Below are 13955 nucleotides of genomic sequence, written 5' to 3' on the forward strand. Positions count from 1 at the left end.
CCGTTGAGGCACCACCTTCATGGAGAGGGACCACTGTTGCTGTACGGCACTCTTTGGGCACATATCCTGTAGTAAGGCTGAGAATGAACAGTAGTTTTATGTTTGGGTTTAGCTCTTCTTGGAGTTCATGTAGGACGCAGCCCAGGACACCGTCTGGTCCCATTGATGCTGTGTCTTTTGCTTTGGAGAGGGCGGCTCTTACCTGAGCATCTGAGATGTCAGGGGGGCAGCACTCTGCTGGGATAGATATTTGCCCTTTTGGTGGGGAGGGGGGGTGGAGTTTGCGCTGAACCTGTCAGCTAGGATGTTGGAAATGTCTGTGGGTTCAGTGTATTTTTTGTCATTTTGGACTAATTCTGAGCATATCTGGGAATTACCACCCAGGTTCCTAACATAACTAAAGAAAGCCTTGTGATTATCCTTAGTGTCCTGTGCAATTTTTCTCTTGAAGCTGGCCTTAGACAATTTTATGAGTGCCCGTAGTTTTTTGCTAATACTGATCATTGATGCCTTCCCTTTTTGGGATTTTGCTCTATCATTTAGTAGCTTTCTCTTCTATTGTATAGTTTGTTTATGGCTGGGGTCCACCAGACAGGACGTCTGCCTTTGGAGGATTGGGTCTTGGTTTTATTTGGGATTGCATGATCCATGCATTCCTGAAGGTGTTCATAGAATGCGTTCATAAAGGATTCTGCAGTCTGGGCCGTATTTTCCACAGGCCCGGGGGCTTTGAGGGATTCCACCTCAGTTTTGAGGAGTGTGAAATTTGCTTTAGAGAAGTTTTTCACTGTGGTTTTCTGGGCATGGGGTGGGGTCGGGATGTGACTATCCAGTGAGATTAGTTTATGGTCTGATCTTACCAGTGAGGGATACACTTCTGGTCTGGAGCATAGAGTCCCCATGTTGGTGATGATCAGGTCCAGTATGTTTTCCCCTCTTGTGGGAGTGGTAACAAGTTGTTCCATAGCATTTGAGTTTATAAATTCTAGGAACCTTTGGGCTAGGGTGTTGGAGCTAGAGTCATGTGCCCAGTCTATGTTTGGGTAGTAGAAGTCGCCCAATATAATGGTGTTTGGAGAGACCTTCATATTTTCCAGTGTTCTCAGAAAGGCCGAGTGGGGTTCCTGGGTTTGGGAGGGTGGTCTGTAGCAGGCTATAAACTGGAAGGCAATTTTACCCACTGTTAGTTGCACATGGATAGTCTCTGATGCTTCGTGCTTTGCCACCAACCTGGAGGTGTGGGTATCTTTAATGAATATCGATACTCCCCCCCCTCCTTTTGTGGTTCGGTCCAAGTTTTGGGGCCGAAAAGCATGGTATGAGATATAACCTGGTAGTGCTGGGGTGCTCTCGGGAGCCCTGAACCAGGTTTCTGTTACTGCACAGATATCGATGTTCTCCATGCTAAGGAGAGTTTCGAGTGCGTGCATCTTGAGGTTTAGACTTCTGGCGTTGAGTAGCATTACTCTTAGTTTCTTATCCCTTGTGATACCTATGGAGGTGGGTTTGTCTTTTGAGCCTTGCCTAAAAAAGGCACTATGGGAGTAGCAAGAGCCTTTGCCAATATCCGAAAGCCCAGAGGTGACAGGTGCAAGCCGTCCCTAGCAAAGCATCGTGGCTTGTCGAGCATATCATTCCAAGCTGACAGGCATTGGATCCCCTTTGAATGACACCAGTACTTAAGCCAATTGTTGAAATTGATCATCTTGTCTTCATATTGTGGCATCATTCTTGGTGAGGGTAAGATGCTACTCAAGTCAGGGTCATACCAGCCTGGGCTACATGCTCAGAGAGCTCCTTTATGTCTCTTTTCATGTAGTCCAGGGAGGTACGTCTTCCAGGGAGGTACGTCTCAGGTCATTCACACCAGCATGGACAATGACTGAGTCATATTTGTACTTGCCTTGGAGTGACCTGAGTGCTTGTGTTATGTGGCGGATCCTAGCGCCTGACAGGCTGCTCACCGTGACCCTCTCCTTGTTCAGCCTGGTGAGCGGGACGTCAGTGTGCCTGACGATAGAGTCACCTATTACAAGTGTATCAGGTGTGTTGTTTAGTCTTAAGGGCTGTGACTGTTCGACACACTGGCTTTGTGAGATATGTGTTGCATGTGTTTTGTTTTGGGGTAGCGGTTGCTTGGGTGTCTGCTTTGGAGGTCTCTGCTGCTTAGGCAGATCTTTATTTATAGCCTCCGAGTATGTTTTTGTGTGATTATGTGTTTGGTTTGCTGTCGTGGTAGGTCTATGTTAGACTGGAATTGTAGTGAGTGTGGTTTCCTTCTCCTCCTGACTGGTTATGCCAGTACTGAGTTAAGAGAGCTTAGCCTCCAGTTTGGCTATATGGTTGCATCTCTCACATGTGTTGGAATTTGTTGGGAGGAGGAGAGGGTTGTCTGTGTACATGAGGCAGTTGTAACATTGCCTCAAGATTCCCAGATTCACCAGCTGGACCGGAGAGGAGATTGACAACTGACCTTTGGACATGCTAGAATAATATTGGGAATTCCTTAATAATTGAAAACAAGGGCCAGTGGGGAGTGAGGGTGTAGTGCTTTTAATTTTTAGTGCTGACTTATATAATTGCTTTAGCGAGCAAGTGCCAGGTAACTTAAGTGCAATGTGTTACATGTAACTTAAATGCAAAATCGACAAACAGTAACTTTCTTTCAAGTGAAACAAGGAAATAAGTACAGTAAGCAATGCAGATATCACTAGTGATCCACAGAAGCGCTGAGAAGCCGCGTATTAGGTGGAATTAGCGTTCCAGGGAAATAACAAGCAAACAAATGTAATGCCTTTATTACCCTTCCAAAAAAACAACTTTGTCTGGGTAGTTAGCAAGGCTTATTTAGCTCTTAGAGGAGCAGTTTCTGTTTGTTTTACTTATAAATAGCATATTTTACAAAATGTGTCCAAGTTTTTGTTGTCTGTGCTTTTGGAACTCTTCCAAGTTTGCTAAGTGGAACATCTTAATTTCCCTTCTTTATAAACATTTTTACAGGGTGTGTTAAAAAACAGATATATATGACTTTAGTTGGATGAACCTTTTTATAAGGTATAGATGAGGTAACAGTGTGCAGCTTAGTAAATAAATGATCCTTCTTGATTTTGGCGACCATTTTAGCAGTTACTACTGAAGGTATTATATTTGTCGTAAAGGTACAGATATAAAGTATAGGAAGGTGGTCACTGAATGACTAAAGCATGACTGAAACCAATTTACATCTTTGGGGGATTTGTGTAGTTAATAAGCTAAGGTTAATTGTCTGTGGATTTGGCCTGGTTCCTTAGGATTGCTTTGGTGTTAAATTATTTAGTGACAGATATATTGTTAACTGAGGCTTGGATGGTACATGAAAGTTAATGTTGAAGTCCCCATTAATAATACAATTTTCATTTGAGTTTGTGTTCGTAATGTGCTATACTGTTCTGGTTAATGCCAAGGATGGGAGTGGGAGGGGTTACAGCAATATTCAGATTCTTATGATGTTATATATGGTTGCTGTTAACCAAGGATCCAAGAGTGGTACATCAGTTCAGGTGAAGTATTCAGTAAATCAGTACCCCAGAAGCTATACATACCTTCTGTATAATTGAAAACATACAGGCTTTCTGGAAAGTGAGACAGCAGTCCATTGGGAGATGATACAGAGATACTCAAGTATGTGGGCATATACAATAAATTTACAGATCTTGTTTAATGTTGTCATTAATCCATGTCAGTTATAGAGGGAGTCAGCAGTAGTTAAAGTTAGTCTGTTTTCCAGAGTTTGTTGAACAACCCCAATGTTTTTTTTTCATTCTTGGTGTTAAACTTTGGGAAATCTGTCAATAGTCCTTGAAGCCCTTTGAGTTTCATTGATAATTTATTGAAATTAAATAAAATAGTGACTAAGATAAGCCCAAATCAAGGCATTATAAAAGTATACTAAGACCAGATACTACCCTTCCCCTTAAGAAGAAGGCACTGTCCAGGAGTTATGTATAATGTATGGCAATTTCCCAGTTCCAAAGTACATGGCCTCAGTTTTCTTAAGGGTACAATCCAGTGTAGTAATCTACTACTCCAAGTGGGAAATTTGAGAAAATTATTGCAGAGAAATTTACCAGTAGTGATAGAAGATACCAACACATCCACACCAAATGATCATGTAACTTATGTAAAAAAATATTAGGATGCCAAGAAGAGAAAAATGTTTGATGAAAATGATAAAAAGAAAATGGTGACGTTCTAAAGCTTGTAGAACAGTAATTTTTCTTGTTCTGCAGTGAGAGGGAATCTCATTTTAACTTTAAAGGACAGATTAATCAGGTACCTCTTTAGCTAGGAGTGGTGTGGTACTGAGGACATAATTCTCTTCCTGGTCAGTAATCTTGAAGGTTGGACAGATTCCAAGGTTTCTGATAAGGCAGTGAAAACTATTCCCATTAGTCTGCTCTTATCCACAGTAGGATATTGCTTTAAAGAACAGTGTAGCAGAGAGATACAGTGCTCCCTATAGCCATATTGAGTTTTGCTTAGGAACTTAAAGATAATAAGATAAAAGGAAAGATGGGAAGAGAAAGCTATTTCAGGAGCCTTAGACAGCCAAGAAAAAGAGAGAAAGTACAGTAAGCACTGAAAAGTTAAGGTGGTTCTGGCTTAGGCAGGGAATAACCATGGCTGCTTTCCACAAGCCAAGCAATAGATCAGTAGAGAGGGATGTGTTAATGTTGTGCTGAAGAGGTAGAGGTGTGAATGCATCAATGGGGCAAGATCACCTTAGCCACCAGCACCATAATTAGGTAGTTTCCTTAGTTACTTGTTTACCACCTACCTGATAAAAATGCTAAAACAAATGAAGGACAGTGTGACCTCTTCCTATGGCCTAGAAGGAAAAAGCCCTGACTGCATCCAGATAAATCGTGTTCAGTTAGCAGTATGAGCACCGAAAGGACTGGGTGGTGATGGGCAGGAGTGAGCGACTGATGTCAGCTTGTCCATCCTGGGAGAAAGGAGGAGGCTTGATGCGCTGCATTGGCTGTGCAGTTATCTTGCCTGCAGGTGTGACCCTAGCATGCTTACATCACTCAACAGTGTGCAACTCACCTGAAAGGCTACGTATGTGTGGTATCAGGCTTCCTACTGAAATATCAAGATTGCGGAGTCTTCTCTGGGAAAAAAAGCCTGAAAATACAGGAGAAAAATGAATATCAAACATCACTCCTCTTTTAAACTTCTTTTGTTTGCAATGGAGAAGGTTCCCTTCAACCTTGAATGTGAAGTACAAACTTATATATACCAACTCAAAGATCAGCATACCAAAGAGAAAAGGAAATATTCTGAGAAAGGTCAGTCTCACGATTAGTTTATACAAGTTCAGATTTGTGTTCATTCTGTTTCCACATCTGAGTACATGGGAATTCGAATCCCAGCATTTAAATGGTTACCTTGATAACATTAATATGCCATTTTGGCAGAATTTGTGTGTACTCAAGCTGCCCATGGGGAGAGACTTGGATCAGTACACAGAAGTAGCAGATGGAACCACTCAATAACACCCAACTCTTGCCACCTAGGGGAATGGATAGCTGATTACGTTCCCTGGTCAGGGAACAAATGTTCTGTAGGACTCTCACACTGGCTGGGGAAACCCAGCTATAACCCTAAAGGAGGAACAAATGGGACAGCTGTAAGCGGGAAGGGGGTGTCAATAGGGTAATGCTGTCATCAGGGGAGAAAACAATACTGAATCACAGTGTGTAGCCATGAAGCCATGCATCCAGGTAGACTTCATGCACTGTCTGTTTGGGAGATGAGTTGTGGAGAGGGAATATGAACTGGTTGCATTTTACATTGCTTTGTATGCTGGGCAGTAGCTAAAGGAGGAACAAATGGGACAGCTGTAAGCGGGAAGGGGGTGTCAATAGGGTAATGCTGTCATCAGGGGAGAAAACAATACTGAATCACAGTGTGTAGCCATGAAGCCATGCATCCAGGTAGACTTCATGCACTGTCTGTCTGGGAGATGAGTTGTGGAGAGGGAATATGAACTGGTTGTATCTTATATTGCTTTGTATGCTGGGCAGTAGCTAAAAAGAATGATTAGTTTACTATTGAGGTCAACAGACAAGTAAAGAAACACACAAACAAGCATAAATAAATAACTACATGTTCATATGTCTGAAAAGATGAGCGAAGGCATCGGTAACAGATGCATGGGCTAAGAACATTTGGTCATCGTGAGCTATTTTTATGTGATCAGTGATTTTGGATAGACAGGCTATATAAATATTAATAACAGACAAACCCCAATGATGAACAATAACATTTTAGCACCAAGTAAAGCAAGAATACATTTCATATGTTTTGTCATGCATAAAAGAACATGGCCATATGCTTAGACATTTTCATTACATTGCTGCTAAAACACATCTGGTTAATAAAGGACAGTGTAAAACAAAGGTCTAGGTTTTAAAAGAGCTGCTGTCGGTGTAATTCTATTATGATTTTGAAAGACTTGTGCTCAATGCAAGTGACTTACTTCGATGTAAGGCCTAGCTATAAACTGGCTTAGACTGGTGCCAATATTTTTAATTTCAACCACTGTGTAACAAAAATAGAGAAGATGAAGTCTGGCATTTGATCAATTGAGTTTTATAAAGGTATCTTCACTGGAAATCATTTGAGTTTTTACATAGCTTTCTGAAAGGAACCTTTCAAGCTGGTTACTTTCATCTCAATTTAAAGCAATAAAATGATTTGTATTCTCCCGATACTGGATAAACCCTACTAGATATAATTTCTTGTTTTCCAGAACAAATATAAGCAGTGACTATTTGAATAACTTGTTTAACATCACACAGTTGAAGGCAGTAGGAGTTAAACGATTGTCTGCTGAATGTGGCACCTTCACCATTTTTTACTTAGTCTATACTCTATTTCCTATTTATTTATTTAAATGAGTTTGCCAGGGCAGAGCATTTATCACAAATGACCAATTTCAGTCTCAGGCCAGGAGGTTACATAAACATGAATTAAAAACAGAAGTATATAACACAGAGAATTTTGATTGGATCACTGATTGTATCTGGCTTATTGTGTGTTCAGGACATGGATGCCAAGAAATTCACTTGATCATAACTCTTTGTTGTGCATGGAGCTTTATCTGCTCCATGTACTACTAGTCACAGAAAAAAGAGCTACGTGTTTTCAGGGGTTTTAATGCCATAAAGCACTAACAAGCACTGACAGAAAGACAGTGAAACACATTATTTTATGTTACAGACAGTCAGGAACATATTACTGGCACAGACAACAGGGAGAAACAAATCTGTTTTTAATGCTACTACTTTCGCTTGTGGCCAGTATTAGCAAGTGTAACTGCCTTGCATGATACCCAGTCTAAACAACTGAAGCAGGGGTACTTAACAAGTGTTAAGATTAGGTCATGCACTTAATTGTTTGCCTTTTCCACAATATCTGAGAGTAATCACCACGCTCCATTCACTACAAAAAGGCAACACAAATAAAGAAGTAGATAAAAAGAAATAAGAAAACACAAACAATTGTTAGCACAAATATATAAAATGAGGTCAATAAACATAAGAAGGCATAGACAGATTTGTGCCAAATACTGAATTAGATGTGCACAACATTCTAACAAAGAATTATAGGATATCTATTAAGTAAATACAAACAAACAAAAAAAGGATGGGGTGTTTAGGAAGTTTGATTGGTTTTAAATTTATATCACATGAAATACATTTACTCTGTATGAGAGTAAAGAGGATGGCATGCACAATGGCAGGGAAAAATAGCAGTAGTATTTTGCCTGTTTTAGGTGTGTTATTTTGTTTTTTTGGTGGTGAATGGAATTTAGTGCATGAGACAGTGTTTTTAAGATGTGAAGGAACTGATGCCCCAAGTCTGGGTCTAAGTATTCAGAAGCTGGGATTTGTGCATTTTACCTCAGTTTTGGGTGCCAGTAGTATAGGTCCTGAGTGAGTTTGCTAAATGAAGGATCATCTAAATCATTTGTCTCTCGGATGTATTAAACAGCACTGCCTTAGGTCATACTCATTCTAAGTTAAAATGAAAGGCATTCTTACTTAGAGCAAAATATTTTTTATGTACATTCATTTTCTCAGTCTGCACGTCTGTGATCCTTTTGTTGTTGCAGTGACACTAGTCAATAAAAACAGACAAGTGAGAGCTTCCTCCTATAAGAAAACTTAGTACCTTCTCACAAATCCACACTGTCATGAAAGCCTTCTCTATTACCGGACGGTATGGAATATGGTATGTGCAGCGGTTTAGATCATCCTTTCCATTCCCTTACCAACCTCTTCTCCTTCAGTACACAATTTAGAATCATTGGTACCTTTGTGCTTCATACCCCACTCCATGATGTTCTGTCCAACTCCCCTTGTTGTCTTTAACTAAAGCACATGAAGCTACACAACTATGGCAAAAGCTGAGAGGGAAGGCTAGTGCTCTAACACAGATGAAATAGCAATATGCTGCTATCTTATCATATATGCATACAAAGATAACATGCATTGATTATACTCATAGCTGGCACTCCATAGCTTTTCTTCTGGTATGTGTACTGTTATGATGTAATGAGTACTTTCCCTGTATTACTTAGTATGGATCATGTCTGAAAATGACTGAAATGGCCCAGTTCATTTATAAAGCAATTAAATAGAATAGTTCTTTCCTATGAAAATATGCTTATCCATGTTGTGTGCTCATTAACATGCCATCCACAGCATTACAAACGATAAAATATACAGACATAATAAATACAACAATGTTTAGTTTCATTACACATACAAAGGAATCTGTAAATATGTTATGAAACTGCAGCTTGTTCAGATTCTGGAGTTAGACGTTTGTTGTACTGCTTTGTGTTTTGAGCTTTGTTTATTGGATTATGGAGTGACTAAACATCTTACAATAAAACAGTATGGCTGCATGCATTTCTTCTATCATATATCAAATGACTGTCTTCCTTATCACTGATGTTGCATCTGATTCATAAACATCATAGCAGTAAAACAACAAATAGAAAAATGCTTCACCTGATGCCGAGGACGACCTACAATGGATGGAAAAACAGCCCTTGGTGCATCATCCCCTGCAAACCCTGACTTGCAAAGTCCTGAGCCGTTGTCAAACACCAAGGCAGTGGCTTCTTCTTCATCAAGCATTGTTTATTGCTGTGCCAGGAGATCTGGAAGCAAATTACAACATTAGAAAAGGGTTTTTGTTACTGCAGGCCTAACTTCTTCAGTAACTACATTGACTGCAGAGAAATATGTCACTTTTCAAGTAATATATAACATGACTAAAAATAAAGTTTAGTGATTGACATCCATATCTTCCTTCTCAGTGTGTAAGATTATACCTATACCCCAGTGCTATGTGTACTGAGGATATGCATTAATTTTTGTGTGGTTTACTTTAATGATAAATTAACTGCACAGTATATATGAGGTACTTGAGGATTTGTCTGTCTCCAATGAAGCACTGTGACATACAAAATAATCTTTTGTCACCTTACACAAGCTCTGTTTGAATTAAAACCCGTGGATGCTACTGGCACTATTAAAGCACACTTACCAAACATAATGCTCAGCCCCAATCATCCAATTTATAATTCTGATAATTATGCGTAACCAATGAATGGGTGGCCACGGTGGTGCAGTGGTTAGCATTTCCACCTCACAGCAAGAGGTTCTCCGGTTCGATCCTCGGCTGGGGTGCCTTCTGTGCGGAGTCTGCATGTCCTCCCTGTGGTCACGTGGGTTTCCTCCGGGTGCTCCGGTTTCCTCCCACATCCCAAAGACATGCTGCAGGTGGATTGGACACTCTAAATTGGCCCTAGGTGTGCGTGTGAGTGTGCCTTCTGTGGAAGGTTGGCGCCGGGCTGGCAACTCAACACTGTAAAACTCCACTGCCATTCAATGTGCGGACAAGGTGATCCGCTGTGGCGACCCCTAACTGGGAAAAAGCTGAAAGAAGAAGAAGAATGCGTAACCAATGAATGATCTCTGTGGTATTTTTCTAGCTCTAGATTACTAGCACCATTTAGTTTGTAAGGTAAATCGCTAATAATTACATTTAAATAAGCCAAGAGTTGATTTTTCTGCTAGTGAAATGCATTTACTAAACCTGTCACCTGTCTACTTGTATAAACATTATGTTACCTTAAAATTATAAACCTTTTGTGTACTATACAATGTTTGTATGCCTCATGCCATGGTTGAAGAGTCCATGGACCAACCCATGCTTTAAAAATGGATGATTACATTTCCTTTTCTAATATTTGGCCTATTTCTCTTGTAACATTTGTATCATATGTTTTAGAATACCCTGTTTAAAAGTAAAAAATGACTTTAAGTAGACACTACTTTGATGGATGCTTGCCTGCCAATGTTTGACATGGGCAGGGGTTCCCCGATTGCTCTGCTTAATACTTATATTAAATCGATATTAAAGAAAAAAAGTTGTAGGAAGAGTACTTCAGTTACATTTATTGAGTTTTACAAGCCAACATAGTATCAACCACAGCATTCTACTAAGAAATATTGTGCATCATGCCTTGTAATTAGTATGACAGTCTGGGTTATGCAGAACAAACAGATAATGTGCACTGAAGAGAAGTGTATAGCACAATATGAGAAGAGCTTGTTTTGGGGTAACTTAGATGTTATGCCTGGATAAATTGCATTTGACCTTTGAATGTAAATGATCTGCTCTTAAAATTATATATGGAGAGAAAGAAGTACAAAATAGCTCCTAAGAAATTTTCAGAATGGTGTCCATTAAGGCATCTTTAAAGTGGAAAGAAGTAAGACTAATTTATTGCTAAATCTAACTAAATAAAATTAATCTATTGATAATTACCAGTAAATTTAACAGACCTCTGGTGATTTATTAAATGCATTTTGGTGACTGTAGTTCTAACTGAAAGGAACTATATTTACTAGTAAATGTGAACTTTCTTATGTAAGTAGCCCCTAGTTACTACTGCACAATCACCATCATACATGCAAATGCACTCAGTTATGGTGTCACTGGACTCTGTGGTAAGAGTAAATTCTAAAACCCACTCTTGCAAAGACCATTCAGAGTTAACAGTGAACTGATCAGTTAGGCTTAAAACTGTAACTCGCACAAGTCATTTTTGAAAACACACGGTATTTCAAATTACACTTCTGTTGATTCAGAATGAGGAAGTGTTCTTAATTATGAATACCTAGATAGGGGTACACTCAGGCAAGACATGAGTTGACTTTATTATGGTCTTTTCAGATGTCAAAAAAGTGGGTCTGTCATATAATGCTCAGAAATGTATAACTGGGTTTGATTACACTGACAGAAAAAAATAATGATTGCATGCATTGTAGTTTGAGATAATAGGCTTGTTGACTATTTAAAACTGTTCTTGATTTATAATAATGTACTGAAATACACAATTAAAAGTCCTATATATGTATCATTAGGAATCTTACAAAAAGTAGGAATGAGATATTTAAGATATATTAAACACCTTCAGTGTGAAGAAGTCATCCTGAATTAAAATTGTTTTTAGCTTAATAACATGCATTTTCAGTATATTATTATTATAAATTGCAACTGAGGACTAGAGCTAATCACCTTTGTAAAGAGACTTGCTAGAGAAGAATTGAAGTATGGAGGACACAAAGGGAGCTGCAACCAAAGAGTAAAACCATAAGAAGCGAATGAATAAGATACAAATTTACTTAAGTAGGTATGTAAACTGATCGTGTGCAGTTCTTGTTCAACTACAACCCCAGTCACAAGAGTGAGGGTTAGTGTAATAATATGAATGAAGAGGTTACAGTATCCAGTCAGTTAAGATGTTTTTAAAAGATGGAAGGAAAACTGGAGTACCTGAAGAAAACTCACAAACATGAGCAAAAACAAGCAAACTTCACACAGCTGGTAACCATATACCAAGACTGAGTCCTGTCAGTGGAGTTATTAGACATAAACCTCAAGTACAGATCCACTACACTACTTGGCTTCATGCTAATATCCTCATTCCTGCTGTCATAAAGGTAGTAGTAGTCAGACAAAGATGAAATATTCTGCATATCCTTGGACTGGAGGCTCCAGCGATCCATGTTATTTTGGCATTTAATGGATTCTGGAAACCAGTAGACTGAAGCCATACTGTTAGAGACAAAGGTTACTGCCAACATAATGCATAGGCAAACCTACATTTATTATCTGTTATGGTTTATTAGCCAGTTAGTCCCACTTGGCTTGTGACATATTTTTATAGGTTCATAGAAGGTTACTGGGCTAACGGCCCTAGAGCCCTTACAAGCCTAGCCATACTTATCCTGAGTTGCCCTAAATGTCACTGGTTAGGTGAGTGAAGTTCACATAGGTAAGGGTCAATGGTAGCTAATAATGACTTCCTCTGTCCAGGAGGGACATGGGTGCCACCCCAGGAGATTTGCAGTCACCCATCCATTAATCTAGGTTGCATTTGAAAAAGGTCAGGGAGTGGCTCTGTTTCACATAAATTGGAAGACTGATCCAAAAAAGTTGCAGTCTCTGGGACATGTATCTATCTTTCCAGCATGACCTGGTCATGTCAGAGGCTAGGTTAAAATGCCTGGAGCGAGTGACCATCATGCGGTTTGATTTATGAATGAACCGCATTTTCATCAGGGCTGAGTCAGAGACTGCCCTGTAAGCCAGGTGCAGTTCACCCCTTAGCAAACTGTATGGGACAGAATACAGTGACAGGCTTTCAGTCTTTCTGCACAAGACTTTTGTGTACCCTGTAATTTTTTGATGAGAAACCTCTTTGGTCTTTCAAACTGTTGCAGGTGCCTGGTGAAGTACATGCAAAAGGAAGCATTACACTCAATTGTTGGTCTGATGAGGGATGAGTATAATGGAATTATAACATCCTTAGATCTCGATATGAAGCCTTTACTTATAAGCTGTGCCACATAGAAGGATTTCCATACTACTGTGGATACATGGTGGTCAAAGTTCAGGTTGCTATCAACCTCAGTACACAAAAAACATATCACTGGGTCTACACTTATGGGGTTGCTGTGTATAATGCAATTAGCAGAGATATCAGTTTCCCAAAGGGAATAATAACGCATTTTTTTGCATTTAACTTTAATGTGTGGCTTTGACACCAATCATTTGTCTGCGTCAACCCTATCTGCAGTATATTAACATCAATGGGGAACTCAATGATTGCTCCCAATTTGCAATTGATTGAACTTGGTCAGCCACAGCCCGTCCAAATTTGCCTAGATTTCCAATAAATAAATTGCAAACAGTAAAGGGCCCAGCAGAGAACCCTGTGTTATGCCACTGGTGACTGGTCTTTTGCTAGAAGTGAGGTCACCCACTTTGACAGTGTGCGTCCTGTCGGTGAGCCAACTATCTACCCATCTGGTAATGTGGGGGTTAATTCCCAACTGGGAGAGTTTCTCTATAATACCTGAGTGGGGGACTGTGTGAATTGCCTTGGCTAGGTCAAGACAGGCAGTATGCACTGTCTTTCCATCACCTAGGGCCTTGGTAACTTTTTTGAAGAATTCAACCATGTTTAGGATTTCCAAGTTGGTATTCATGCTAACTCAGGGCATTTTGGCCAGGATACCAGGCATTATAAGAAGAAGAAGAATAAATGAGACAGTTTATAAATCATAGACAGTATAGTGATGAGTATTTAAATATAAAATGATTTTTTTGAAGTAGAAAGACAATGGTTTAATGTAAGAAAATAGTGTGTGAATACTATAGTTTATGGGAAAAAAGCAAATATTGTCTAAAAACAGAAGAGAAATTATGAGATCAGTCAAGAAAAGGCAAACAATATGTTAAACAGGAAAATGTGTTTTCTCTTTTTGTAAAAAATGTTTTTAATTATTTAAGATATTTACAATATATACACAGAAAGGAAG

The 13955-nt window shown here is 39.4% G+C and overlaps 1 protein-coding gene across 3 annotated transcripts in view; it reads right to left on the reverse strand.

The window, feature by feature from the left end:
- The window catches only part of LOC122811089 (actin, aortic smooth muscle-like), a 534944-nt gene that overhangs the window by 492397 nt on the left and 28592 nt on the right, over positions 1-13955 (reverse strand). For all 3 annotated transcript variants that reach the window (XM_044082666.1, XM_044082668.1, XM_044082667.1), the window contains exon 2: positions 9066-9217. In XM_044082666.1, the coding sequence (XP_043938601.1) occupies positions 9066-9194 (129 nt within the window). In that variant the 5' untranslated portion in view covers positions 9195-9217. The remainder of the gene's footprint in view (positions 1-9065; positions 9218-13955) is intronic.

The sequence above is a fragment of the Protopterus annectens genome, chromosome 9.part0 (assembly GCF_019279795.1).
Source record: "Protopterus annectens isolate FY-2018-M chromosome 9.part0, PAN1.0, whole genome shotgun sequence".
NCBI lineage: Eukaryota > Metazoa > Chordata > Ceratodontiformes > Protopteridae > Protopterus > Protopterus annectens.